Genomic DNA, 27,643 nt, shown 5'->3' on the forward strand with positions numbered 1-27,643 from the left:
AAGGTTAGGCGTTCAGACTTCACCCTGGTGTAATTCTCAGACCTAATAACAAGCTTTAGGAACGCACAGGTAATTTACCACCACCTGACTGTCCATTGGAACAGCACAGTGGCTGTATTTTGTGAGTCCTGCTTGTCATGTCACTATTTTCAGCAGCATTCCTCAACACATTGGTGGTCCAGCGACAGCCCCCTTCACAGACCCCCATCCTTCCCAACCCAGAGAGAGAGAGAGAGAGAGAGAGAGAGAGAGAGAGAGAGAGAGAGAGAGAGAGAGACTCTGGCCACATGCTGGCATGCTTTAAAGAGAGAGCGAAAGAGAGAGAGAGAGAGAGAAAGAGAGTGGAGAAAGGGAACGTCAGAGTGCGGAGAAGGAGGGAGGAGGGAGCGCTCTTTTGGAGGAGAGGAAAAGTGAGGGAAGCGCACAGTGGCAGAGGTACCCAGGAATAGAGGAAACAAAAGAGGGACTGAGGTTTTTATAAATGGACATGGAGGATTCTGCTGGAGGAGCTCGTAAAGCCACCAAGAGTAAACTGTTTGAGTTTCTCGTCCATGGAGTGGTGAGTGAGCGAGCGTGTTTGTGCATGTGGAAGCGTGTCAAGAGCTCTGAGGCTCTGCTCACGGGAGAACTAAGATGCAGCGGTTATTACAGCTCATTTTTTAATCTAGATTATTGTTTAGAAAACAGGAACAGCCGAGGAGGACAGAGTATAGGAGAAAGGGTGTAAGGTCATTGTGTTTTATAAACGAAGGAGGATATGCATGGAAAGAGAAACACCGCTGCTGAAGTATGAGAGATACTTATATTTTGAGGTGTACTAGTGTGAAATTAAGGATGCTCTTTTTGTGTGTGTGCTGGCAGATGAGGGTGTGTATCAGATCACACAGAAGAAAATCCTGCTGTGTTATGTTATTCAGTCCTGGACATGTAGTCAAAGCCAACTTGATTGTATATGTTTCATCGTGTTTACTCTAGAATTAAAGAAGACTTTTGAGAACTTTTGTGGTCATGCATTCAAGTGCTATTTGATATCTGACCAAATAAAAGGTATTATTTCTGGAGGCTTTTTGCTAAAACAACCTTCAATACACACTAACCTTCTATTAGCATTATGTATTATTATTATTCCAGAAAAGGATATTTATGAATTTGAAAGCACAATTGATGTATTGGGTTTGAATGCTGGCTCCATTATAAATAAAGATCACTTGACCTATGATTAACACTTTATTTTAGGGTTCAATTCTTGCTAATTAGTTGCTTATTGGTGTGCATATTAGGCAGTTTATTAGTACCAGGTTTTACCACTAACTTTTTAAGTAATCATTTTGGGTAACACTTTATTTTGAGGTTCGGTTATTAACTATTAACTAGTTGCTTATTATCATGCATATTACTAGGATATTGTCTGTTTATTAGTACTTATAAAGCTCATATTAATGCCTTATTCTGCATGACCTTATTCTACATCCCTTAATCCGACCCAATACCTAAACTTAAACGCTACAAAAACTACCTTACTAACTATTAATAAGCAGTAAATTAGGAGTTTATTGAGGCAAAAGTCGTAATTAATAGTGAATATGTGTTCCCTATACTAAAGTTACCTAATTTTGTAATATTTTTTTATCAGTTTTTGAATCAAATACCTTTTCATTGTTTAACATGTTGTGCCATTACAAGCCCATTGTTTTTGATCTGAGAAAAAGTATATTGCTACCTTCAAACTGATATGTAGTATAAGTCCAGGTTTGACAGGTTTTCACGACAAAACCGCCCAATTGCACCTCAAAACTAGTCCAAAACAAGCCCACACCGCTGTCTCCACTGTCCTTTGAACGGCTCGTTTGCTTCCTGCTTCTATGAAGCTCATCCCTCTGAAAAACGCACTGGTCTTAGATTGGTCAGATGGCCAAATGTAGTTTCCTGTATTTTTATTGGCTGAAGAAGTGCCAAGCACAGGTTGCCGGAAACGCCACGCCCCTTCCCATTACGGGCAGAAGTCACATCTGCGGAGACTAGCAAGGGTTTATGATGTCACCAACCCAGGAAGAAGCTCGTTGTAGTCCAAACCGGCCATTTTTGTAGGCAATAAACTGCCGTAACTTTAAAAGACAATATCTCCGTTTGCATTGAACTTTCAGCGCTGTAACTTTGCAGATACTGTTGATGCTCAAGCAGCGACATTACACACTAACTAAAGTTAAAAAAGTCAAATCAGATGCAAGTTAAATTCTATCGGCGCTACGTATTTGGAACCCCTAAAAGGTTCTATATAAAATGTTTCATTCTCAACTCCAAAGAACCTTTTATGCTAAAAAGGTTCTTTAATGACAAGAAAGAACCCTTTTGGCACTTAAAAATGGTTCTTAGGGGTTCCAAATACGTAGCGCCGATAGAACCTTTTAAGATTCTATATATAACCTATTCTTCTAAGAGTGTGACAGCATCCAGAAAGTGTTCATCTGTAACGTATCCTCTGTGGTTCCTCCCGTGCCCCGAACACCTCCATTGCGACCTTGAGAGCGATGGATTGGCAGAGACGTGTTCCTGCTGCGTCCACATGTTCCCATCCCGCTGCCTCTTCGCTCAGATGTTCTGAGATTGGACCAGGCCTGGACACTCCTGGAGCTTGGCCTACTTTGGAAAGCGATGATCGGGTCGTGAGGGTCACCGCACCATACGGGATGGATCATCTCCGGCTGGGATGAACTGTACCCGCGCTGTAGGGAGGACTAGAGCTGGGGACGTTGGCTCACATTCTGGATGTTTCCACAACTTTGGTGCACATCCAGAGAGTTGTGGAGACTTTGCAACTCTGCCATTTATGAGTCATGAACAGCAGACCTCAGATCTCCTCTGCAGCACACAAACTGAACTGAGGAGGAATATCAGCACAGAAACCCAAAGATAAAATTGCTCTTTCAATCGGATAACATTAACATTCATTGATTCATTAGGTGTCATGAGGGCATGTTATCCGTTTGTTAAAGGGTTAGTTCAATAAAGATAAAAAGTGCAAGGTATAATTCACGGCTAGCTGTGCATTAAAGGATTAAAAGGGTTCGTTCACCCAAAAATGAACCCGTAAATGGAGGTCCACACCCGTAAGACCTCCATTTAAGATTCAAACGGTTATTAATCAGCGTATTGATTCATTATTTGGATTGCCAATGTCATGTGATTTCAGCAGTTTGGCACTCGATCCGAATCATGAATCAATAAGCTGATTCATAACCGTTTGAATCTTTATTTAAGGATTGAAAACAAACGCTGAAGAGAAGACAATGCTGAATAAAGTCATAGTTTTTGTTATTTTTGGACAAAAATGTATTTTGGATGCTTCAAGAGACTCTAATTAACCCACTGATGTCTCATACGGACTACTTTGATGATGTTTTTATTCCCTTTCTGGACATGGACAGTATAGTGTTCATACACTTGCATACGCTCTCGGACTAAATATAAATTATCTTAAACTGTGTGTGAAGATGAACGGAGGTCTTACGGGTGTGGAACGACATTAGGTTGAGGAGTTAATGACATCAATTTCGTTTTAAGGTGAACTAACCCTTTAAGTCGTGACGTAAGGAACGCCGTTTCTGGGTCCAAGCCTTAACTCCTTTCCCAATGCCATCTACGGTCATTTATGAGCGCTATTCATATTAAACATTTTAAAAAGTTAAACATTTTAAATACTTACAGTCTACACAACAGTGTGTGTGCTCACAGCGTCACAAACAATTTATAAAAGATGAATCACTGTCTGGCCATCTGGAATTTTGGTATGGAGAAAAAGGTTATGATTATAATTTAGTTTGTAGTATAACACCACCATTGTGTGTGTGTATATTAGCACCGTTTGTTGTTTTTCTTGTGGTATGAGATGGATGGAGCGGTTGGACCCGGAAGCGCAGCCGCGTGACGTCAGACTTAACAACCGGATATGATCTGATTTAAATTGAATACGATTTTTAATGAGTAGTTCATTACATAATGATAATTTGTGAATGCAATAATTTGCAATAACCTACAATAATATATTATGTAAACGTATTATTATGCATATTTAATTTAGGGCATTGCATGAACTGATGTTAACGAATTTATTAAATAAAATGTACACTACTGTGATTGCTATTCAATTAAAAAATCAGTTCCGTTCAGATTTATTTCTATAGCACTTTTCACAATACAAATCAGCCCAGGTTTATATGGGAAAAATAGAGATGAAATTCTCCAAAACATGTCGAATACCATACAATACATGAAATGAGAAGTTATTGGACATCCCAGTTGTCCTTTATTGAGCGTTTGTGTGACTGTCCCAGCAGCTCCTCTGTGTTTGGGTGGAGGGCGAGCAGCTGTCGCTTCAGAAATGACAGGCACAGGTGCGAGAGGCCCTGGCCTAATTCAGCTCCGCATACTGGAGGAGGGCTTCATTATAGCACTGTGCAGTGCCGTAGCTTAAAAAGGCTCTTTGTGTATAATGTGAACTTGCTGTAATTGAATAAGTTTGTGAATAAATGCTTCACGTGCATTGTGTGTCAGAGATATTTGGCATAAACTTCCTATAGCGCATGTTAAATGAGTTCAACAAAGAAATGTTTTGGTACCTGACCTTTACTCTACTTTTTTTTTTTGTTGTCCACGCAGCGTCCAGGGATGACCTCAGGGGCACGGATGCCCCATCAAGGAGCTCCCATGGGGCCTCCTGGACCTCCATATGCTGGAACAACGCCTATTCGACCAGGGATGCCTAACCCAACGCTAGACCCCAACCGAAAACGTCCTGCCCCGACCCAGCCCGTGCAAACGCCCCCTGTCCAGAACCGTTCCAGAAAGTGAGTGACCCTGTTCTCTGACCTCTGTTGATTTTAGATCTGTGAACACAACAGATGAGAAATAATAGACATGTTTTCACAGAGACCTTTTTGGCAAGTTTGTTTGTATAGCGCATTTTATACCCAATGGAAATTCAAAGTGCTTTACATAGAAATAAAAAATAATGGTAACATGCATGAGAAAAATGTAATGTGTATGAATTAAAAATTAAAAACAAGGATACTTAAAATTTTAAAACATGGATAACTAAAACAGTTGTAAAGAACAGGTTTTTTTCTTATCATAAAAAACTTTAAAAAAAACTCTAAACTCTTCCTCCTCGATTTTTCATTTCTTTTTCTTTCTTTTCTCTTGGTATTTGTGGCACTTTTTGCGTTTCTTTGCCTCTTCTTGATGGATCGCTTCTTGTACTGCTGATTTGTAAGTAGCTTTGGATAAAAGCGTCTGCTAAATGCATGAATGTAAGAAAAAAGATACACAATAGTTCTGCTATTTTCTCCAGAACGACTGTACAGCCAAATCAGATTTTGTTGCAGTATTGTCCTGTTTAACACTGTGAAGCTGCTTTGACACAATCGTCATTGTAAAAGCGCTTTATAAATAAAGGTGATTGATTAATTGCATAGTAATCTGAAATAAAAATAAAACATCCTTCAGTTTACAGTCTACATCGATGTACCATCTTAATTAGAACACCTCTCCTTCATTTCTTTCTCAAACACGTTCATAACATCCATTTTAATCACTATTCCCGGATTTATACTCAGGAACCTTCTTGTTAAACCCATTTTCACTCATCATACCTTTCCACAGATTTCCACATACTCAAATCTTTTGTTCAAACTTGCTATTTCCATCAAATCATATTTAAATCAAATGAACATATACAATAATAATATCCAAAGATAAGAACAAAGGTAAACTAAAGCAATTATAAAAATAATAAACAGATAAGATAAGGTGCAATCAGTCGGACGAACAGTGGCACAGTGCTCTTTGTATTGGGTGTATTAGTTTTTATGCCTGTCTGAAATTTGATTTGCTCTTATAATTCGCCAGGGAGCCCATGCCAAGTATAGCTCTCTCTAGTGACTGGAATATCTTATGTTTGGCTAGTTCAGGTACTCTAACTTTAGACACTATTGCTATTAAATGCCCAAATATTTATTGGCGAATATTAATAGTGCCACAGTTATCATAATAATCACTTAGACACGCTTACAGCGAAAGCATTTTAAAAGGGACTATCTCAGTGCCCTTCCTACTCAGAAGTGCAGAGCACTTGAAATGAAGTCTGAAGTCTGCAGCATTACTGTCTCGTGTGTCCTTAGTATCGCACACGCTGTACTAATGTGTCACTGACACTTTATAATCAGAACTGGACTGTTAGCTTGACATTACATTTTTTGTTTATAGATATTATTAGAGTTGTGGCCTATAAGACCTAGCATCATATATTGAATCTTGATGTCTTGTTTGATTCGCACTGCTCTCTTTGTGGAATTTGCTTTAAAACATTTTTAAAGGGTTAGTTCACCCAAAAATGTAAATGTGATGTTTATCTGCTGACCCCCAGGGCATCCAACATGTAGGTGTGTTTGTTTCTTCAGGAGAACACAAATGAAGATTTTTAACTCCAGCCGTTGCTGTGTGCCGGTCATATAATGGTGTGAATGGGTAACAAGTCTATGAGGGCAAAACACTCTTAAACATGCTGCGTTAAAAACAGCCCAAGTTGGGTTGAAAATGGACAAACCCAGAATTTGGGTTGTTTGAGCCCAGTGAATGCACCCATTCAAACAACCCAATTTCTGGGTTAGTCCATTTTAAACCCAACTTGGTTGTTTTTAACCCAGCATTTTTTTAGAGTGAATAAACAAAACAAAAAAACATGCTTAGACAATGTATACAAAAACCCTGCTGCTCCTGACGACACATTGATGTCTTAAGACACGAACCGATTGGTTCCTGAGAGAAACACAACAGTATTATTATTTTATTTATATTTTTTATCTCATATCCAGACAAGTCTCATCTAGTTTTCCCATCCGTTATTACTTCCGTCTGGTAAGGTCAAACTGACGCGATCATAGATATATACCATGTAGATGCCTCATTCGGCCGATCCGCGCAGGCACTAATGAGGAATCTATATGTCTTTGATTTGATTGATGCACCAGTTTGACCTTATCAGACAGAAGTAATGACGGAGGGGAACACTCGATGACAATTGTTGGGATATGAGGTAAAAAACTAAACAAATACTGTTGTGTTTCTCACAGAAACCGATCGGTTCGTGTGTTAAGACATCAGTGTGTCGTCAGGAGCAGCAGGGTTTTTGTGCATGTTGTCTAAGCATGTTTTTTTGTTTGTTTTGCCCTCATAGAATTGTTACCCATTCACACCATTATATGACCGGCACACAGCAACGGCTGGAGGTAAAAATCTTCATTTGTGTTCTCCTGAAGAAACAAACACACCTACATGTTGGATGCCCTGGGGGTAAGCAGATAAACATCACATTTACATTTTTGGGTGAACTAACCCTTTAAATGCGCATCAAAATCATGTGATCACAAATGGCAAAATTGTGTCCTTAAAGTCACGATCGCCTCTAAACTTCACGAACAGCCTCGCGGTAGACATTCATGAAGGGATTCCATTGCTCATTTTCATTTGAAACAACCCTGCATTCCCTTCCCAAGGGCATGATAGTGACGTTTGGAATCTGCTGTCAGTTTCCTCAGGTTTTCATCGGTCTTGTTGTCGAACTGTAATTGTCCTTGTGTTTTCATTTGAACTGTTTATGCTTGTTAGGCTGTCAGTTGTGATCACTGATGGGCAGCTTACTGGATACACATCATGATAGAAAATTCTAATTGTTTAAAAGATTTGTTTAAAGGATTAAAATGCAAAACATTAATTAATTCATCCTAATGCATTTAATAGGGATGCACATATGTGACCCTGGACCACAAGGTACGGTCTAAATGATTATTTATGCCAAAAATCATTATGATATTAAGATCATGTTCCATGAAGATATTTTGTAAATGTCCTACCATACTTATATCAAAAATATATTATAAGTAGTAATATGCATTGATAAGGACTTCATTTGGACAACTTTAAAGGAGATTTTCTCAATATTTAGATTTTTTTGCACCCTCTGATTCCAGATTTTCAAATAGTATTAAAGTTAAATTGTATCTCTGCCAAATATTTTCCCATCCTACCAAACCATACATCGATGGAAAGCTTATTTATTCAGCTTTAAGATGATGTGTAAATCTCAGTTTTTTAAAATTGTACCCTTATGACTCTGGTCCAGTGTCACATATTTTTTGCTCGATAAAGATAATTTGCTAATTATTTTAATGTTAAAGCTGTTAATCGATAAATGGCCCTTATTAAGTATTAAAAAAATCTTCTCTTTTGTCTAAATGATAAAAAATATATATTAATACTTAAATAATTTTCAGTGCTACAAGTAAGCCTCAAAAATTGATTTTCGTTGCTATTCATTCTGTGGATATTGAGATAAAGATAAAAAAAATTGTCCTTATTAAATTATTAGTGTTTTTAAGAAATAACTTTAAGTGAAGATGAGATAGAATGTAAAAAAGGGAATGAGCATGCACAATTAAGTATTACGTATCTGTAAAAACAAAAAATGTGTGTGTGTGTGTGTATATATCCTACCGTGCAAAAGTTGGGGATGGTGAAACATTTTAATGTGTTTGAGAGAAGTCTCTTAAGCCTGCATTCATCTGAGCAAAGATATTGTAAAAACAGTAATATTGTGGAATCCTATTTTAATATATTTCAACATGTAATTTATTCCTGTAATCTTCAGCATCATTTCTCCAGTCTTCAGTGTCATGTGATCCTTCAGAAATAATTCTAATAGCTCAAGAAACATTTATGATTATTATCAGTTCACTGTAAAAAATATTCAGGCCTCCAATTGAACATTTTCTAGTGGCTGATCACATCTAAATGTTTCAGTTGGTGTTGAAAACCAGTCGTACTGCTTCATAAATTTGTGATACATTTGATAATCTTTTTTTCAGGATTATTCTATCAATTGACAGTAAAAAAACAGCTTTTATTGGCAGAAAATACTTTTAATGCCTTTACTGTCACTTTAGATCAATTTAATATATCCTTGAATTCATTTGTTAAAAAACTAAACCAAAAAAAATATTGTTTATAGTATTATACACATTTTTTTTTTTTTTACAATTTGTAAAAACCTCTTAATATCGGCCTATATTATTACATCTATCTAATGCATCTCTGCTGTTCAAGTGACTAACTAGAGGTACCCCAAATCAACCTATAGGAAACCACTTGGATTTCCAGCAACAAATGAGATATCTGCGAGACAGATGGACATGAGAGAAGCCCAGTCAGATCCTGCAATTGGATCCAAGTAGGCTGTTTATTCTGCTGCATGTTAGTTTGACAGTTTGTGATGGACATGTCGCTGCCTGATTGGTTTGTTCCCGTTTGCAGCATCAAACTTGACCCATTTCCCCCAATGCATGTGTGCACTGAAGGTAACAGATTAAAGTAACAACCAATAAAAAAATGACATTCACTAAATGGACGAATGTCCTGCTCCAGTGCATGTGAAGTAGAACATGCGGTCAGATAGCTGTGTATGCGGACTGCATGACCCTTCTGTCATGCTGTTTGTGCTCATTCTCTCTAATCTCTGCCCTACGTTTAGTACTAAACACTTATTTTTTCCCACCTAAATACATTAATTATTAATTGTAGATTATGAAAATGCATTCGCTTTCACCCCCCCACTGCATCTCAGCCTGTCCCGGAGGAGTGTGTGGCTTGGGGTGGAAGAGTCGGAGCATGAGAAAGTTTATACTCCAGAGGGGGTGTGGATGTGAACGTGGTCAGACATTTCCTGCTCCGGCTGGGTCATGTGATCCTCGGCTCTGGACCTGAGAAAATCTGGGTGTAATAGGAGTCAGTGTTGGGGAAAGACAGAGAGCCACACACACACACACACACACACACACACACACACACACACACACACACACACACACACACACACACACACACACACACACACACACACACACACACATTTGTTTTTGTGACATATGGGTACATTCCATAAGCGTAATGGTTTTTATACTGTACAAACTGTATTTTCTATCCCCTTACACTGCCCCACCCCTAAACCTACCCATCACACACACACACACACACACACACACACACACACACACACACACACACACACACACACACACACACACACACACACACACACTGCCCCTACCCCTAAACCTATACATCACAGGAAACATTCTGCATTTTTAATAATAATAATAAAAAAACTCATCCTGTATGATTTATAAGCCTTTTGAAAAGTGGGGACATGGGTAATGTCCTCATATTTCACCCTCTCCTTGTAATACCTGTGTCATACCCATGTCATTATACACATTTGTGTACTCATATGTCACAAAAACATGCCCTCACACACACATGATAAAACACCATCAGGGTAACACATGACAATAAAAGAATGCAATACATATAAACTAAGTACCATACATTGAAATACAAATCACTGTAATGAACAGTACTAATAGCAAAAACAAAATGATGTTAATAAAATCAGATGTGTTGTCACCTACTGTTTTTCTACTAAAACTATAATCTTAAAAGGATTTTACTGTAAAATTGCATACAGTTCCACAATTAAAGCATTTACACTTTTTGAACTGTATATGGTAAGGTAACCTGCAGGTTTTTATGTAGCATTTTACAGTTTTTATGGTATGTAAACAAAGGCACAAGCGATGCGTTTGAGATTTGACTGTTCCACCTTGATTTTTTCAGCATCTTGTGACATGAATGAAGAGGTTTCGAGACATTCGGTTACATCTCTGTGTCCTGTGTAAAACGTGTTCCCTTTACAATAACTGGGACAGCCAGATGTTAATGCAGCAAGAAACACTTCCTAGGCATACACACACAAAATGTGCATTAAAAAAAATCATAATTACGATAGTATTTTCATATTTTCTGTTTTTCTTATACTCTGTCTCTCTGATCACACACACACACACACACACACACACACACACACACACACACACACACACACACACACACACACACACACACACACACACACACCACACACACACACACACACACACACAGCTGGAAAAACGTCTGGATGGGTCCCAGTTATTCAGCAGATGGCCTGTGGACTCGGCTATCAGTCACCATAGTAACATGCTTTCCCTCTCTCTCTCTCTCTCTCTCTCTCTCTCTCTCTCTCTCTCTCTCTCTCTCTCTCTCTCTCTCTCTCTCTCTCTCTCTCTCTCTCTCTCTCTCTCTCTCTCTCTCTCTCTCTCTCTCTCTTTCTTTCTTTCTTTCTTTCTCTCTGTTTTCCCCCATCCGTAGTGCCAAGAGAAGAAAAATGGCAGACAAGATTCTCCCTCAGAGGGTGAGGTCCATCACTTTGGCTTTTATCTGTTTTGTCTGTGTTTGTTTATTCATCTCTTAATTTTCAGTGCCAAGTCGAGAGTGATCGCACGGTACAGGTAATTGTGCTGGTTTCTTACCTTTTTTTTTCGGGGGTAAAAAAGTGAGAGAGGTAAGAGGAGTCCAAGGTGTCACAAAGACTTCTCTTGTGTATTTGGTGTTTTCTGTCGGTGGAAAAGGGTCTGATTCCCAAGAAATTTGCTGCCGTGTGGTTCAGGGAGAAGTGCAGACACACAACTGATTAGGTAAAATGTCTCCATCAGATGTGACAGTAATACGCCACAGTAGCTGGAATTGGAGGGGATGTTGGTTCTTGAAATGGCCAATCCTCCTAATGTCTTTGTAGGACTTTCTTTACGGGCAAACCGAAAGGTCTTAATTTATTGTGATGGGGTTTGTAAAATGCTGGAGGTCACATGGGATGGAGAGAATGATGCAACACTGTGAAAATCAGGAGAGAGTCGAGTTACAATTTAGCTGTGTATCACACAAGGACATGCATGATTCGTTTCAGTAACAAGTAGCAAATGAGAATCAGAATGACTTAGTAAAGCGGTGCAAATTTATGGTAAAATCTGAATCGTGGTTTGATGTTCTTAAAGAATACCTGACTTGGTGTGGTTTTAATATAGGCCTAGAATTTGTATAAATATAGACCTGGGTATCTTTAATCGTCAGGATGTGAATAATTACTGTCTATTCATAATGCTAATAGAGTTTTACCTCAAATCATTTCCTCATTCTAAGGTAAGAAAAAACATTATATTAAATATGGGTTCTCTTGTATTGAGGATATAATGGTTTGTGACGAACAGTATGTATTTTAGGCAGTGGATTTTCATCTGTGAAACCGTTGAAAATCAAATTTTAGAAACCAAAATTTTCAGTTGTCAGCGTTGTTAATAATTTAGCTTATACTATTATAATTTAATTATATAAATATAATAATAATTTAATGTTATAATGAATTATATATTATATAAATATTATTTATAAACATTTTTAAATTCACAAAAAATACTTTAATATAAAATACACCAATGGCATAACATTATGACAACTGACAGGTGAAGTGAATAACACTGATGATGTCTTCATCACGGCTCCTGTTAGTGGGTGGTATATATTAGGCAGCAAGTGAACATTTTGTCCTCAAAGTTGATGCGTTAGAAGCAGGAAAAATGGGCAAGCGTAAGGATTTGAGCGAGTTTGACAAGGGCCAAATTGTGGCGGCTAGACGACTGGGTCAGTATCTATCAAAAGTGCTCCAAGGAAGGAGGAGTAGGAGAACCGGCCACAGGGTCATGGGCGGCGTGTGGTCCGATCAAACAGACGAGCTACTGGAGCTCAAATTGCTCATGAAGTTAATGCTGGTTCTGATAGAAAGGTGTCAGAATACACAGAGCATCTCAGTTTGGTGCGAATGGGGCGGCATAGCCACTGACTGCCCATGCTGACCCCTGTCCACCAGCCAACAGTGGGCATGTGAGCATCAGAATTGGACCACGGAGCAATGGAAGAAGGTGGCCTGGTCTGATAAATCACATGTTCTTTTAAATTATGTGTATGTTGTGCGTGCCTTATCTGGGGAACACATGGCATCAGGATGCACTATGGAAAGAAGGCAAGCCGGTAGAGGCAGTGTGATGCTTCGGGCAATGTTCTGCTGGGAAATGCCTTGCAAGTTAAATCTGCTGCTAACATCTTGGTGCCAGACACCACAGCATGCTTTCAGGGGTCTAGTGTAGTCAATGCCTCGATGGGTCAGTGCGTTTTTGGCAGCAAAAGGGGGACCAACACAATATTGTGTTTGTCAGGTCATAATGTTATGCCTGATTGGTGTATTATCTATAAATATAGTCATTATGGTAATATACCCATGCTTTTTTTGGTTTTATTTCTGCACAATACAACATTTTGATACTGTTTTGAGTTTCCACTTCATTTGAAAACCACTGCCCTAAGCTTTAGCACCACAAATGGATTGATCTTCTATTATAACCGAGATTGATAATAAACCATTCTATGTCATTCACTATATGTGTTAAATATCATCAAACTGCTTCAAAAACCTTTAAAATGATGCATTGAATGCCTTTTCATTAGATCCGTGAATTGGTGCCAGAGTCCCAGGCGTACATGGACCTCCTGGCTTTTGAGCGCAAACTTGATCAAACCATCATGAGGAAGAGGGTGGATATACAGGAAGCCCTCAAAAGACCAATGAAGGTATGTGATTTCAGTTAGAGTACTTTTACTAGCTCATAGTCAGTGATGCCGGTAACGCGTTACTCTAATCTGGCTACTTTTTTCCAGTAGCGAGTAATCTAATGCGTTACTATTTCCAAACCAGTAATCAGATTAAAGTAATTTATCCAACTCAGTGACTACGTTTACATGGACAGCAGTAATCTAATTTTTGACCTTATTCTAAATAAGACAATATTCTGATTAAGGTGTTTACGTAAGTTGCTTTTAAAATACTCCGTTAATGTTTCCGTTTTACATGTTATAGAACATAGATCGATTATGGCCCGTCATCCCCATGCCACGCCATGTTCTCCAACATCCAATCATAGCATGACTTTAGCAGATCTGTTAATTTAATGGGCTCAGGAAACCCGCTAACTTCACCTGCGGGTGTCGCTGTTGGACAGTTACATTAAGAAATATAAAAAACACTAATTTTTATAATGTTTTATATACATTTACGTTAATTTATTTTTTTAATATTATGTATTGTCTCTTTCTGTTTTTTTGAAGGGACTGCCCCCTCTGTCCTCCATATTGACAGCCCACATTTTATAATAATAGCTTTGATTAGGGCTGGTCGATTCCGAAATTTTTGGAATCGATTCCGATTCCAATTCCTGTTTCCGGAATCGACGGAGTCGATTCCAAGAATCGATTCCACACTGTTGTTTTCGATTCCTTTTCGATTCTTCTTTCTTTAACAAAATCGATGGAGGAACCTAGTTCCGGAGTGACCGCAGGATACAAGAATGTAGAAAGTATCCTTCTCCGAAACTTTATTTGTAAAATGATGATACATTTCCATAACTCTAATGAATTTTAAATGATGGATTCTCCTGAAATGGCCCATATAGCCCAGAAGTAAATGCGATTTAGCCTAATAAATAAAAAGGATAGCACATTATTCATGGATGTGCATTTATTGCATGTTTAAAACTACATGACATGTCTAAAATGCATGTAAACAGTTAAGTTAAATGACTACGTTCAAATAAGTGCTTTTGCACAGAATGTACGAGGTAAAATAACCACAATATTAACAAAAAGCAAGTTGCGTTCATTACTATAGCAACATTACACTCGGTCATTAAGCTTCACTCTAGTCTAGGCGCATTTTCTTTCCGTTATCAATGGATTAAAGAAAATAAAAGAAAATAGAAAATTAAAATAAGACCCTCACATCTGCATCTGTAAGCAGCGCTCAATACCGTTGTGGACAACAGAACCATTTCACAATTTAAAATTATGGAGTTTTTGTGTGCAAAATGTAGCAAACTTGTCCACGATGCAGGATCACAGAAGGAAACAATGACAATAAACACTATTAAACTAAGTGAATGAAAGTTATAGAAATAATCAGCGATATGCGTTCACATATGGCTTGATTTGAATGTTTCATACCATAAAAATAAGTAGTTAGAATTCCGTTCTAGTAACGTCATCACGCAATGACACCGAATTGCTTTATTTTTAACTCGTTATTTGAAACTAACTGTTCAAAAGAACCTTTTGCAAAAATTAAATAGACTTCCAATCATTATTAGTAAGCGAGAGACAAGTGTATAAAGAGGAGTCGATTCCCCGCGATGGAATCGATTCCAAATGTTGGAATCGACTCTCGATTCCCAACGCCTTGGAATCGAGGAATCGATTCTTTTTGGAATCGATTCCCAGCCCTAGCTTTGATTAATGATGAGAAAGGTTTAAAATCGTGACTGTTTGGATTGTTTTTCCTGCCGTCGAGCCACAGGCGTTCACTGAATGACCCATCTGGTTCGCAATTACAGATACAAACTTATTGTATTTTACTTTTACAGTGAGCATAATAATTACAACAAAAATAAAAAAATATATATTGAAAGGACGCAGTGTTCAGAATGAACAGTCAAGTAAAACACACACCGCCCATAGCAACGCGTTATGGCAACGACATTTCAGACGGACAGATACGTAAAAGATAAACAGGACTTTTCCGCCATTTGTTACTGTTTTGTACACGTTGTTATATTAATTATAATTCCAATTCTGTTTTATTGGCCACAATATTATCGATGATTTTTGAAAGGGGCACTTTTGATTAATTTTCAAAAAGGGCAGAGGCTCTCAAAGCCCTTTCCTCTGCACTTCCCTGTTGTGCGTAACGTTATGTGTCCTGTCACAAAATGCGGCGAAATCTCAGACACAACGTTAATAGTTAGATTAAAGTGTGTACATGTCTGTAATGCTCTCCAACAATGCAACTAAAATAGGCATACTCCACATGGTTAATCCGATTTATGTTTAGTTAGATTATGACTTTAATCAAATTAAGATTACATGTAGCCTCTTAATTAGAGTATTGTCTTAATCAGATTAATATCTGAGTATTGTTGTCCATGTAAACATAGTCACTGTTACTATTTTAGTCATTTTCCTTAGTAAAAACTGAAAAAATTAGTTTTGCTTCTTGCGTCTCGGGGAGAGTATTTTTTCAATTTATATCAACTTAAAATGTCAGGAGATACATTGTTGACGTTATTGTTAAAAATGCACTTTCAATAAAGTGAGTGTTGCCAAAATGCTTGTCATTTGAGGCAGCAGGGGTGTTGTCGGAAACTGCTGAATGTAACTAATAAAGTTACTTGTAATCTTACATAGTTACTTTTAAAATCTAGTAATCTGTAAAGTAACTTTTTAAAGGAGTAATCAGTAATCAGATTACTGTTTCAAAGTAACTGTGGCAACACTGCTCATAGTGAACTATGACAGGAAAACTTGCTCTTCTGTTCTAGCAAAAGCGGAAGCTGCGATTGTACATTTCGAACACTTTTAACCCTGCCAAACCTGATGCAGAGGACTCGGAGGGCAGCATTGCATCCTGGGAGCTGCGTGTAGAGGGCAAGTTGTTGGATGATGTAAGCACTGAGGTTGCATTCATAATCTTACCATCTGTTCTATAATGCAGTGTTGAATTATTTTGTCACGATCGTTGATTTATTTATTTTTAAATGTCAGTCAAAAAAAGTTTCTTTGCTGCTTGTTTATATTTTTGTAAAGTTTAATTTAGTTAATTAAAATGAGCAAATGTAACAATTCCTGACCCCTTGTGTATAATCAGTTATTTAATCCATGCATAATTAATTTTCATTGACCATAACCAAATCCAATTTAGTCCTTTTTATTGCATCTAGCAGGCAACATAAAGTCCGCAGGCTAGAACAAATCTATTCAAATTAATTTATTTTCATGAAAAGACTTAATTGAAATGCATGGAACAGTTTAATTATGTTAATTGAATGTTTTTTTTAGATGCTATTCTGCTGACGCTAATCTTTGTTTAGGCTTCATTCAATTTAAAGTCTTTTTTTATTTTATTTTTTAAGTTTTATTTTTTATTCTCTGTGCACTTTAGCCTGGAAAACAAAAGAGGAAGTTTTCGTCTTTCTTTAAGAGCCTTGTTATTGAGCTGGACAAGGATCTGTACGGCCCTGACAACCACTTAGTGGAGGTGAGTATTAACTCACTCGACATACGACAATAAACCATCGTCGAACCGTATTTAATATTAAATCTTGACAAAAGTTGAAAGCATTTAATATGGGAGAATCTCAAGTGTCCTCTTTACATTTCAAACAAGGATGAGGACAGTCACACAGGGTGAAATTGTCACATTTTAATGTGTCCACGTGCATCTCCTCTATTGTGTGACAGATGCAAAAGAAAAGTCAATGTCATAATGAAAAGTTCATTTAACCATTCTTCATGTAAGACATGCCTTTGTGGTTTCCATAGCAACGGGTTACATAAGGAAGTTGCCCATGACACTGTGGAGTGATGACACTGCAGCCAGCACAGAGCTTTGGGTCGCATTAATGGGAATAAAGAAATGCATTTCTGAAGACAAACGCATATAAAACCTTTTACAGCACCCTGAACTCTGAGAGGCTTTGTATTCAGCGAGTGTGTTTTACTCCATTTTAGTGGAGGAACCATTGTGCACACACAGGTGCTATTCAGGCACACTCAGGCATTTACATTACACAAGGGAATCTTCCCATATGCCTCACACACTTAATATTTATATGCACATTGTAAGGGGCATTCAGGATTAGGGAAGGCAGATTTACAGAAGTGGTCTGCGGCTCTCAAGGAGTGACCCTCATGCCTCCGGCCCATTGGAACGGCTCTACGCACCGCATTTGAGTTTATTCATTCGGCAGCTCTTTAAATTGTCCTTGGTGACTGTGTGTTTTCATCACGGCACACACCGGATTGAGGCGGGCGATAAAAAGAGTGATTTACCTGCGTAGAAGGATGGCATTGAAAAAAACCCTCCAATGTCAAGCAAAGCTAATTGAGTTTAGCTGTGAGTCATTGCCATTATGTTGTCTCTTTCAAATAGCGCTAAAACATGCGATGGTTTTGAGAAAAACGCAAGTGAGATTGCATAAAGAGCCTAATTATTTTATTCACTCTTAAGCTTAAATGTTAGGGGGGGTTAAGGTTTGTCATTCTTTTAATGGCTAATGTGCCCTAATTATAATATACGGGCACTGTAATGTAACACTGTCTCTCATAATCAGGGATGCACATTTGAACAGACACATAACCATGAGTCTTAAAGGGATAGCTCACCCAAAACTGAAAATTATCCCATAATTTCCTCTCAAGTCATCCTAGGGGAATATAAATTTCAGACGAACACAATTAGGGTTATATTTTTAAAAATGTCCTGGTTCTTCCCAGCTTTGTAATGACATTGAATAGTGTTTTTGAAGCTACAAAAGAGCATCCATCCATCAAAAAAAGTAATCCATACAATTCCAGTGGGTTAATAAATGCCTTCTGAAGTGAAGGGTTTTTGTAATAAAAGTATCGATATTTAACTGTACTATAATCTATAACAATAATCACTTATAGTCGGCCCTACACACAAGCAGGTTATGTGGTTTCTACTAGAGGCTATTCTATTATCCGGAAACCAGTGGCTAAAGTTTATAATGTTTTAAATATGGATATTTTTCTTACAAAAATGCATCGCTTCACTTCAGAAGGCCCTTATTAACCCCCCAGAGCTGTATGGAGTACTTTTATGTAAAATAGATGCGCTTTTGAGCTTCAAATGTCATTACAAAGCTGTGAAGACCCACAATGTTTTTTAATATAACTTTGATTGTGTTCGCCTGAAAGAAGAAGGTTATATACACATAGGATGGTTTGAGGGTAAGTAAATTATGGGGTCATTTTAATTTTTTGGTGAACTATTCTGGTCCCACGTTACATTACAATGTACTTATTGTTTTCATATTGTATTGCGAAACACTTTTGCTAATGTTGAGGTGGGATACGGGTAAAGTTAAGGACAGGTGTGGTGGTGTGGGTCAGTTTAAGGGTAAAGTTAGGCACAGGTGTGGTGGTGTGGGTCAGTTTAAGGGTAAAGTTAGGGACAGGTTTGGTGGTGTGGGTCAGTTTAAGGATAAAGTTAGGGACAGGTGTGGTGGTGTGGGTCAGTTTAAGGGTAAAGTTAGGGACAGGTGTGGTGGTGTGGGTCAGTTTAAGGGTAAAGTTAGGGTCAGGTGTGGTGGTGTGGGTCAGTTTAAGGGTAAAGTTAGGGACAGGTGTGGTGGTGTGGGTCAGTTTAAGGGTAAAGTTAGGGACAGGTGTGGTGGTGTGGGTCAGTTTAAGGGTAAAGTTAGGGACAGGTGTGGTGGTGTGGGTCAGTTTAAGGGTAAAGTTAGGGACAGGTGTGGTGGTGTGGGTCAGTTTAAGGGTAAAGTTAGGGTCAGGTGTGGTGGTGTGGGTCAGTTTAAGGGTAAAGTTAGGGACAGGTGTGGTGGTGTGGGTCAGTTTAAGGGTAAAGTTAGGGTCAGGTGTGGTGGTGTGGGTCAGTTTAAGGGTAAAGTTAGGGACAGGTGTGGTGGTGTGGGTCAGTTTAAGGGTAAAGTTAGGGTCAGGTGTGGTGGTGTGGGTCAGTTTAAGGGTAAAGTTAGTCACAGGTGTGGTGGTGTGGGTCAGTTTAAGGGTAAAGTTAGGGTCAGGTGTGGTGGTGTGGGTCAGTTTAAGGGTAAAGTTAGGGACAGGTGTGGTGGTGTGGGTCAGTTTAAGGGTAAAGTTACGGTCAGGTCTGGTGGTGTGGGTCAGTTTAAGGGTAAAGTTAGGGACAGGTGTGGTGGTGTGGGTCAGTTTAAGGGTAAAGTTAGGGTCAGGTGTGGTGGTGTGGGTCAGTTTAAGGGTAAAGTTAGGCACAGGTGTGGTGTTGTGGGTCAGTTTAAGGGTAAAGTTAGGGACAGGTGTGGTGGTGTGGGTTAGTTTAAGGGTAAAGTTAGGGACAGGTGTGGTGGTGTGGGTTAGTTTAAGGGTAAAGTTAGGGACAGGTGTGGTGGTGTGGGTCAGTTTAAGGGTAAAGTTAGGGTCAGGTGTGGTGGTGTGGGTCAGTTTAAGGGTAAAGTTAGGGACAGGTGTGGTGGTGTGGATCAGTTTAAGGGTAAAGTTAGGGTCAGGTGTGGTGGTGTGGGTCAGTTTAAGGGTAAAGTTAGTCACAGGTGTGGTGGTGTGGGTCAGTTTAAGGGTAAAGTTAGGGTCAGGTGTGGTGGTGTGGGTCAGTTTAAGGGTAAAGTTAGGCACAGGTGTGGTGGTGTGGGTCAGTTTAAGGGTAAAGTTAGGGTCAGGTGTGGTGGTGTGGGTCCGTTTAAGGGTAAAGTTAGGGACAGGTGTGGTGGTGTGGGTCAATTTAAGGGTAAAGTTAGGGTCAGGTGTGGTGGTGTGGGTCAGTTTAAGGGTAAAGTTAGGCACAGGTGTGGTGTTGTGGGTCAGTTTAAGGGTAAAGTTAGGGACAGGTGTGGTGGTGTGGGTCAGTTTAAGGGTAAAGTTAGGGTCAGGTGTGGTGGTGTGGGTTAGTTTAAGGGTAAAGTTAGGGTCAGGTGTGGCGGTGTGGGTTAGTTTAAGGGTAAAGTTAGGGACAGGTGTGGTGGTGTGGGTTAATTTAAGGGTAAAGTTAGGGACAGGTGTGGTGGTGTGGGTCAGTTTAAGGGTAAAGTTAGGGTCAGGTGTGGTGGTGTGGGTCAGTTTAAGGGTAAAGTTAGGCACAGGTGTGGTGTTGTGGGTCAGTTTAAGGGTAAAGTTAGGGACAGGTGTGGTGGTGTGGGTCAGTTTAAGGGTAAAGTTAGGGTCAGGTGTGGTGGTGTGGGTTAGTTTAAGGGTAAAGTTAGGGTCAGGTGTGGTGGTGTGGGTTAGTTTAAGGGTAAAGTTAGGGACAGGTGTGGTGGTGTGGGTTAGTTTAAGGGTAAAGTTAGGGACAGGTGTGGTGGTGTGGGTTAGTTTAAGGGTAAAGTTAGGGACAGGTGTGGTGGTGTGGGTTAGTTTAAGGGTAAAGTTAGGGACAGGTGTGGTGGTGTGGGTCAGTTTAAAGGTAAAGTTAGGGTCAGGTGTGGTGGTGTGGGTCAGTTTAAGGGTAAAGTTAGGGACAGGTGTGGTGGTGTGGATCAGTTTAAGGGTAAAGTTAGGGTCAGGTGTGGTGGTGTGGGTCAGTTTAAGGGTAAAGTTAGTCACAGGTGTGGTGGTGTGGGTCAGTTTAAGGGTAAACTTAGGGTCAGGTGCGGTGGTGTGGGTCAGTTTAAGGGTAAAGTTAGGCACAGGTGTGGTGGTGTGGGTCAGTTTAAGGGTAAAGTTAGGGTCAGGTGTGGTGGTGTGGGTCAGTTTAAGGGTAAAGTTAGGGACAGGTGTGGTGGTGTGGGTCAGTTTAAGGGTAAAGTTAGGGTCAGGTGTGGTGGTGTGGGTCAGTTTAAGGGTAAAGTTAGGGACAGGTGTGGTGGTGTGGGTTAGTTTAAGGGTAAAGTTAGGCACAGGTGTGGTGTTGTGGGTCAGTTTAAGGGTAAAGTTAGGGACAGGTGTGGTGGTGTGGGTTAGTTTAAGGGTAAAGTTAGGGACAGGTGTGGTGGTGTGGGTTAGTTTAAGGGTAAAGTTAGGGACAGGTGTGGTGGTGTGGGTCAGTTTAAGGGTAAAGTTAGGGTCAGGTGTGGTGGTGTGGGTCAGTTTAAGGGTAAAGTTAGGGACAGGTGTGGGGGTGTGGATCAGTTTAAGGGTAAAGTTAGGGACAGATGTGGTGGTGTGGGTCAGTTTAAGGGTAAAGTTAGGGACAGGTGTGGTGGTGTGAGTTAGTTTAAGGGTAAAGTTAGGGACAGGTGTGGTGGTGTGGGTCAGTTTAAGGGTAAAGTTAGGGACAGGTGTGGTGGTGTGGGTCAGTTTAAGGGTAAAGTTAGGGACAGGTGTGGCGGTGTGGGTCAGTTTAAGGGTAAAGTTAGGGACAGGTGTGGTGGTGTGGGTTAGTTTAAGGGTAAAGTTAGGGACAGGTGTGGTGGTGTAGGTCAGTTTAAGGGTAAAGTTAGAGACAGGTGTGGTGGTGTGGGTTAGTTTAAGGGTAAAGTTAGGGACAGGTGTGGTGGTGTGGGTCAGTTTAAGGGTAAAGTTAGGGTCAGGTGTGGCGGTGTGGGTCAGCTTAAGGGTAAAGTTAGGGTCAGGTGTGGTGGTGTGGGTCAGTTTAAGGGTAAAGTTAGGGTCAGGTGTGGTGGTGTGGGTCAGTTTAAGGGTAAGGTTAGGGTCAGGTGTGGTGGTGTGGGTCAGTTTAAGGGTAAAGTTAGGGTCAGGTGTGGTGGTATGGGTCAGTTTAAGGGTAAAGTTAGGGTCAGGTGTGGTGGTGTGGGTCAGTTTAAGGGTAAAGTTAGGGACAGGTGTGGTGGTGTGGGTCAGTTTAAGGGTAAAGTTAGGGACAGGTGTGGTGGTGTGGGTCAGTTTAAGGGTAAAGTTAGGGTCAGGTGTGGTGGTATGGGTCAGTTTAAGGGTAAAGTTAGGGTGAGGTGTGGTGGTGTGGGTCAGTTTAAGGGTAAGGTTAGGGTCAGGTGTGGTGGTGTGGGTCAGTTTAAGGGTAAAGTTAGGGTCAGGTGTGGTGGTATGGGTCAGTTTAAGGGTAAAGTTAGGGTCAGGTGTGGTGGTGTGGGTCAGTTTAAGGGTAAAGTTAGGGACAGGTGTGGTGGTGTGGGTCAGTTTAAGGGTAAAGTTAGGGACAGGTGTGGTGGTGTGGGTCAGTTTAAGGGTAAAGTTAGGGTCAGGTGTGGTGGTATGGGTCAGTTTAAGGGTAAAGTTAGGGTGAGGTGTGGTGGTGTGGGTCAGTTTAAGGGTAAAGTTAGGGTCTGGTGTGGGTCAGTTTAAGGGTAAAGTTAGGGTCAGGTGTGGTGGTATGGGTCAGTGTAAGGGTATAGTTAGGGTCAGGTGTGGTGGTATGGGTCAGTTTAAGGGTAAAGTTAGGCACAGGTGTGGTGGTGTGGGTCAGTTTAAGGGTAAAGTTAGGGTCAAGTGTGGTGGTGTGGGTCAGTTTAAGGGTAAAGTAAGGGTCAAGTGTGGTGGTATGGATCAATTTAAGGGTAAAGTTAGGTGTGGTGGTGTGGGTTAGTTTAAGGGTAGGGTTAGGTGTAAGTGAAGGGTCAACAGTGTAATTATAAATGTAACTTAAGAAATTAATTACATGCAGGTAAATTTTAAAATGTAAGTGCAATGTAAAACATGTATGTACACAATAAGTGCATTGTATCAAGTGATTCATTTAAATGTGAGTACATAGTAGTTAAGGCCACCTAATAAATATAAACGTTGGTCCACTATTCCTTTTAAATTTTACGATTATCGCCTAATGGCAGGCAGAATATTACAGAGACTAGCTAAAAACCACCCAAAATACTCTAGCAACCAACTAGCAAATGCATAGCAACCTGATAAAAAAAACACTCTGAACACCATAGCAACACTCTAACAACCTCTAAGAACATCTTAGCAACTGCATGCCCTGACGAACACCCTCAGAGCTGACGAACACTACACAATATCTAGTTTGAAATTGCAGTGTACTTCTTGTGCCGCAGTAACTGTATATATCCTAGAGCTTTTGTTTAGATTGAGTGTGTTTAATCGTAACAGTGGCACCGCACCCCGACAACCCAAGAGACAGATGGCTTCCAGGTGAAGAGGCCGGGCGATGTGAATGTGCGCTGTACTCTCCTGCTCATGCTGGATTACCAGGTGCGTGCAGGAATGCCGGATTATTACTGAGTTTGAATGCTGTTGGTTTAATGTGCATGTCATAATTTTTTAGATAATAACTATGTGAAAAATCTACACTTAGGTCTAAAAGAGGCCACACTGAAAATCTGGGGTTTAAAAATCTAATTTAAACCTTGAAATAGTTTAAAATAATTTTTTTTTTTTTTTAAATGCTGGGCAATGAATTAATTGTGATTAATTGCATACAAAATAAAAGTTTGTTTTTACATAATTTATGTGTGTGTACTGTGTATAATTATTATGTATATATAAATACACAAACATGCATGTTTATATTTAAGCAAAATATGTTATATTTATATATAAGATCAATTGTATATATCAATATATATATCAATAAATATATATATACACATACATACATATACACACACACACATAAACACACACACACACACACATAAACACACACACACACACACATAAACAGTACACACACACATATTATTTTAACACAAACTTTTATTTTGGATGCGGTTAATCAGTTGCCCCCCCCAAAAAGTTTTTTTAAACAAATAAATGTTATTGTAGTATTTACTTTAGTAAATGTTTAGCCCTAATAAAATGTATTGAGAAGACACAAATTAGAGCTTCATCTGCATAAGGATAGCTTTAGCTTTATTGTCTTTCCCATCTTGAAAATCCCCGTTGTTAACAGTCCTGCCATTAATCCCTAAAGGTTTGATAGCCCTTCTTCTATTAACCAAAGTAGCTATACAGTTTCTAGTGACTGAGTAAATGGCTCTTTGAATTACAGCAGTTTTCACTTTGCTAACTACATCCTGATCGGAAGAAGCTCAGTCTGTCAGAAAACTAAAGCTATGTTTTTAAACAATGGAGTTTAAAAGTGTGAAAAAGAGACAATGAAATCGATTTGCAAATGGGTCGTTGACATGAAATGTCCTGTTTCCAGCGGAACCACATGCTATAACCATTTAACTAGTTTATATTTTTTATAATTATTATACATTAAGTGTTTGTGATATTATAATAAGTGAAAAAAATTAATTGGCATATTTGTATTTTTAAAAATTATTTTGTCACACCACAGAAGCATTTCCCTTATACTGTATATACACTTCTTCTCAAAAGTTTAATGTTTTTTATTAAGAAAGAAGTCTCTTACGTTCACCAAGGCTGCATTTATTTGATCAAAAATCTGTAAAGAAACAGTAATATTGTGAAATGTTATTACAATTTTAAATAATTGAATATATTTTAAAATGTACTTTATTTCTGTAATGGCAGATCTGTATTTTGAGCATCATTACTCCAGTCTTCAGTGTCACCTGATCCGTCAGAAATCATTCTGATATGATGATTTGGTGCTATAGCAACATTTGTATTATTATCAATGTTTTAAAAAATTATTGTAATTCTAATTAAAAACTGTGATTTTTTTTTGATGAATAGAAAGTTAAAAATAACAGTATTCATCTTTTATGTCATTTTCATTTTTGATTCATATAATCTTTGCTGAATAAAATATAAATTTCTTTAAAAGTCTTACAGGTCCCAAAACCTTGCTGTTAAATAAAGTTCATGGTTATGTCAGCTACTCAAGTATTCTGAATTTTAGTGGGGATAATGTTGTAAATATGTAGATGTTTCATAACGGTTTATTTCTTTTCAGATATTTCTGAATGTGTTTGTTTCATTCCTTTTATCCATTGTGCATTTCAGCCTCCTCAGTTTAAGTTGGATCCTCGCCTCGCACGTCTCCTTGGCATCCACACACAAACTCGCTCCTGCATCATCCAGGCATTATGGCAGTACGTCAAGACCAACAAGCTGCAGGATTCTCACGAAAAGGAGTACATCAACTGTGATAAATATTTCCAGCAGGCACTGACATACTTTTGTCATATCAAATACTCACTTCATTTTGGTGTTAACATTTTGCCTGATAAGCATACCTGATTTTATTTCTCCCAGATCTTCGACTGTCCTCGTCTGAAGTTCTCTGAGATCCCTCAGCGACTAACCAACCTGCTGCTGCCGCCTGATCCTATTGTGATCAATCATGTTATCAGGTAATTAGTCTTAAATCTATTTATTGTTTCCTCAAACAATAGCAGTTTTAAAGCATGTGACCGGATTTAACTTTTACAGGGCTGTTTTCCGTTAACTAATTCTGTTGTTCAAAATCTGTATGCTGTTATTTTTATGAAATACTGTACAGAAAAACAACACCATTTTTTTAAAATATTCTTTGAATGGATTTTTTTCCCCTTAAAACCGAAGTTCATTGTGTGACGCTCCAAAAAGGACAAAAAGCATAATGAGGTGTTATGTATTATTGTGTTACACTTGAAAAAATAACCACTTTAAAATGGTATAAGAGTGAGAAACTAATGACAGAATGTAGATTTTCAGGTAAACTGTTCCTTTAAAGTGCGGGTCCAATGCTCTTTCGTGCATTCTGACTTATTTACACTGTTAAAGAGTTAATTCTCATGCTCAACGTGGCCAACATTTCAAAAAGCAAGTTGGTCAAATACACTCCTTCAGGATTCGAACAAGTTTCAGAAAGTTTTTTTTAGAGTATGGCCCTGTATGACGTCGTAAAGGAGGAATTACTTGTATGGGCACTTCTCCCAGATGAGCACACACACACACACACACACACACACACACGCTTGTTTTTGTGAAATGTGGGGACATTCCATACGCATAATGGTTTTTATACTGAACAAACCGTATTTTCTATTCCCTTACACTGCCCCTAAACCTACCTATTACACACACACACACACACACACACACACACACACACACACACACACACACACACACACACACACACACTGCCCCTAAACCTACCCATCACAGGAAACATTCTGCAATTTTACTTTCTAAAAAAAATCCCATTGTCACCATAGACTTAATTTGGGATCCTAATTTGAGAAGCAGGGACAGGTACCCATTTTTTGGTCACAACATTGTAATATAAACAAGGGCACACACACACACACGTTTGTTTTTGTGACATATGGGGACATTCCATAGGCATAATGTTTTTTATACTGTACAAACCGTATTTTCTATCCCCTTACACTGCCCCTGCCCCTAAACCTACCCATCACACACACACACAAACACACACACCCACACACACACACACACACACACACACACACACACTGCCCCTGCCCCTAAACCTACCCATCACCAGAAACATTCTGCATTTTTACTTTCTAAAAAAACTCATCCTGTATGATTTATAAGCTTTTTGAAAAGTGGGGACATGGGCAATGTCCTCATATTTCACCCTCTCCTGTAATACCTGTGTCATACCCATGTCATTACACACATTTGTCTCCTCATATGTCACAAAAACAAGCACATCAACCAGAGCAAGAGCCGTCCATCAACGAGATTCGTTCGGTTACAGAAACCTTCAGCAGTGCTGCCATTTTGTTTCTAGACCATGAAATGTCACTAAAGATGTATGTTTCTGAAAGATCACCTTGTTCAGCTTCCCAAATAACCAGTGTTAAGGGAACAGTGGATGCAGTTTGTTTTTCTGGAGATTTTGTGTGTTTTGTTTGTTCCCGGTCATGGGTGAAACTGCATCAAATATGTGTGTTTTGTTGGCAATCGGCACGCAAGTCCATATAATGTGAACAACATGGACATATACAGTGAATCGAAAGTTATCCAGGGATAATGCCATGATGTATTGTGTGAATGTGTGTGTGTGTGTGTGTGTGTGTGTGTGTGTGTGTGTGTGTGCTCGTGACTCTAGCTCCGCCCACTCCACACCTCCACGAGCTCGGCTGTTTTCAGAAAGAATCGGTACAGTGTATGTATCTTTTATAAATCTGATAAAAAACTAAAGACTCTTGGGAGATATGAAGGATCAACACTATGATACTCAAGATTAACATGAGACTGGCAGAAACTGTGTGTTATGTACCCTTTA

General features: G+C 39.1%; 2 protein-coding genes across 6 annotated transcripts in view; one reads left to right on the plus strand and one right to left on the minus strand.

The window, feature by feature from the left end:
* The window catches only part of si:dkey-154p10.3 (PX domain-containing protein 1), a 450,183-nt gene that overhangs the window by 230,244 nt on the left and 192,296 nt on the right, over positions 1 to 27,643 (minus strand). The gene's annotated exons all lie outside the window — the stretch shown is intronic.
* The window catches only part of smarcd3a (SWI/SNF related, matrix associated, actin dependent regulator of chromatin, subfamily d, member 3a), a 34,274-nt gene that overhangs the window by 2,558 nt on the left and 4,073 nt on the right, over positions 1 to 27,643 (plus strand). The window contains exons 1-11 of one of the 5 annotated variants that reach the window (XM_067453531.1): positions 340 to 559; positions 4,657 to 4,844; positions 9,191 to 9,280; positions 11,296 to 11,338; positions 13,483 to 13,605; positions 16,401 to 16,523; positions 17,021 to 17,116; positions 23,575 to 23,676; positions 25,402 to 25,563; positions 25,654 to 25,751; positions 27,467 to 27,523. In XM_067453531.1, the coding sequence (XP_067309632.1) occupies positions 482 to 559; positions 4,657 to 4,844; positions 9,191 to 9,280; positions 11,296 to 11,338; positions 13,483 to 13,605; positions 16,401 to 16,523; positions 17,021 to 17,116; positions 23,575 to 23,676; positions 25,402 to 25,563; positions 25,654 to 25,751; positions 27,467 to 27,523 (1,160 nt within the window). In that variant the 5' untranslated portion in view covers positions 340 to 481. Of the gene's footprint in view, positions 1 to 339; positions 560 to 4,656; positions 4,845 to 9,190; positions 9,281 to 11,295; positions 11,339 to 13,482; positions 13,606 to 16,400; positions 16,524 to 17,020; positions 17,117 to 23,574; positions 23,677 to 25,401; positions 25,564 to 25,653; positions 25,752 to 27,466; positions 27,524 to 27,643 lie in introns of those variants that run through there. The other 4 variants (XM_067453533.1, XM_067453532.1, XM_067453534.1 and 1 more) reach the window with 4 other exon arrangements.

Source organism: Pseudorasbora parva, chromosome 9, assembly GCF_024679245.1.
Source record: "Pseudorasbora parva isolate DD20220531a chromosome 9, ASM2467924v1, whole genome shotgun sequence".
Classification (NCBI taxonomy): Eukaryota; Metazoa; Chordata; class Actinopteri; order Cypriniformes; family Gobionidae; genus Pseudorasbora; species Pseudorasbora parva.